The following is a 1790-nucleotide window of genomic DNA, read 5'->3' on the forward strand; positions in this document are numbered from 1 at the left end:
AGAATTCATCAGAAGACGTTGCGTTTCATCCAAGGAAGAAAAGGATTCTCCATAGGACGATTGTTCTATGTTCCTCCAGGGTGTGGAGAATTATACTATCTAAGATGCCTTTTAAATATCATACGTGGGCCTTCAAGCCATGAGGATATTTGCACTGTTGGGGGTCATTCACAAATCATTTAGGAATGTGTGTTATGAATATGGATTATTAAATGCTGACAAGGAGTACATCGACGATATTACTGAATCCAGTTACTGGGCATCCGCATTTGCATTGCGAAGGTTGTTTGCTACGTTGCTCACTTCAAGTTCAATCACTAGACCCGAGGTGGTGTGGAATGCCGTTTGGAAATTTCTTGTGGACGATGCACAATTTCATCGTCAACGACTCATGCACAATCCAGGTACATCAACATGCAATCTATTTATTGAACATATTATTTGCTTTTCATGATTTATACAATAACCCATTATTTGATTATGTTTTCTTTCGTTTCTAAACTATGAAGATTTGTTGTTATCGGAATACGATAAACAACAATTTGCTCTGGTCGAGTTGGAGACGTTACTGTCTTTGTGGGGGAAGAGAGTGGAACTGGCCAAGAAGACTCAGGCACCGGGCACGGGTGGAGCTTCCGAGAGCCGCCGTGATAGATTGCCACACCTCCCGTGATGTATTCCGGCCAACGGCCAAATGCATCACCTCATCTGAAAGGGAGGACATGAGAAGGGATAGAATGGATTGGTCCTGCTGTATCCAAGCCTTGTACGCCGGATTGGCCGCAGGAACGGTGGATGTTGCGGCGGAGACCAAATCGCCGGAGGCGGGAACAGCTTCGATGATCGCCGGAGGGCACGGTGTCTCACCGTCTACATAGCTGAGGATCCCTTGTCCTCGGAGGAATGGAATGAGCTGCGTTCGCCAGAAGAGAAAGTTGCGAGACGTCAGCTTTATAGAGACGAAATGGTGAGCTGAAGACAAGGTGTTTGGGGCGGTGGTCGGAGGAGTGACAGCGGTGGCTGTAACCGTCTGTTCCGATGAGTTCGTAGACATTCTGGCCAAAGGGAAGGGTTGGGTGTTCGACGGCTAGGAGGAGAGCGGCGATAGAGTTTGGGTGTGATGAAGAGAGAGATTCTAACCTAGTCAATCTGATACCAAATGAGAGAAGTTGTTACCACATTCAATTACCAATCAGAATAGAGATTACAATATAATGATAATCAGCTAGCGTAAAGAACTCCTAACTATTAGGCTAGCCACAGAAGACTGACCTAGTAATACAATTATTAAATGTAACCATACAATAATAGCAAAGAATAATAACATTACTAACAATTACTGCGGAACATAGACCACTCTCTATGTCTTTGCAATGGTATGCGCCTCATCGTTACAAGATTGGCGGATCATATTGTCGAAGTAAGAATAGTTAATTGGAACACAGCAAGAAACCAAAGTTCTTATACCACGAATGTTTCTCACCACTTCTGGACTTCTGATACGAGATTGTCATTTATGTTCCAACGTAAGCAATTCCCGTTGATGCTCGCATATGCAGTGACTATCAACAAAACCCAGGGTCAAAAAATAACTCACGTTGGCTTATTATTAAAAAATCAGTCTTTAATCATGGTCAATTGTACGTGGCTTTTTCTCGAGTCACTCATCATGATGGCCTTAAGGTTTTAGCTCTAGACGAGGTTGGACAAACTTCTGTTACTATTACTAATGTCGTCTACAAAGAGGTTTTCAACAATGTGTAATTCAAAACAGTTATATTATATATTCT

The 1790-nt window shown here is 42.9% G+C and overlaps 1 protein-coding gene across 1 annotated transcript; it reads right to left on the reverse strand.

Moving 5' to 3' along the window:
- Positions 1 to 565: 565 nt before the first annotated feature.
- On the reverse strand, positions 566 to 1054 carry LOC109158518. Its single transcript, XM_019306432.1, has one exon. It carries the CDS (start codon positions 1052 to 1054, stop codon positions 566 to 568), a length of 489 nt encoding a protein of 162 aa, XP_019161977.1.
- Between the last annotated feature and the right edge of the window lie 736 nt (positions 1055 to 1790).

This window comes from Ipomoea nil, unplaced genomic scaffold, assembly GCF_001879475.1.
Source record: "Ipomoea nil cultivar Tokyo-kokei standard unplaced genomic scaffold, Asagao_1.1 scaffold2821, whole genome shotgun sequence".
NCBI lineage: Eukaryota > Viridiplantae > Streptophyta > Magnoliopsida > Solanales > Convolvulaceae > Ipomoea > Ipomoea nil.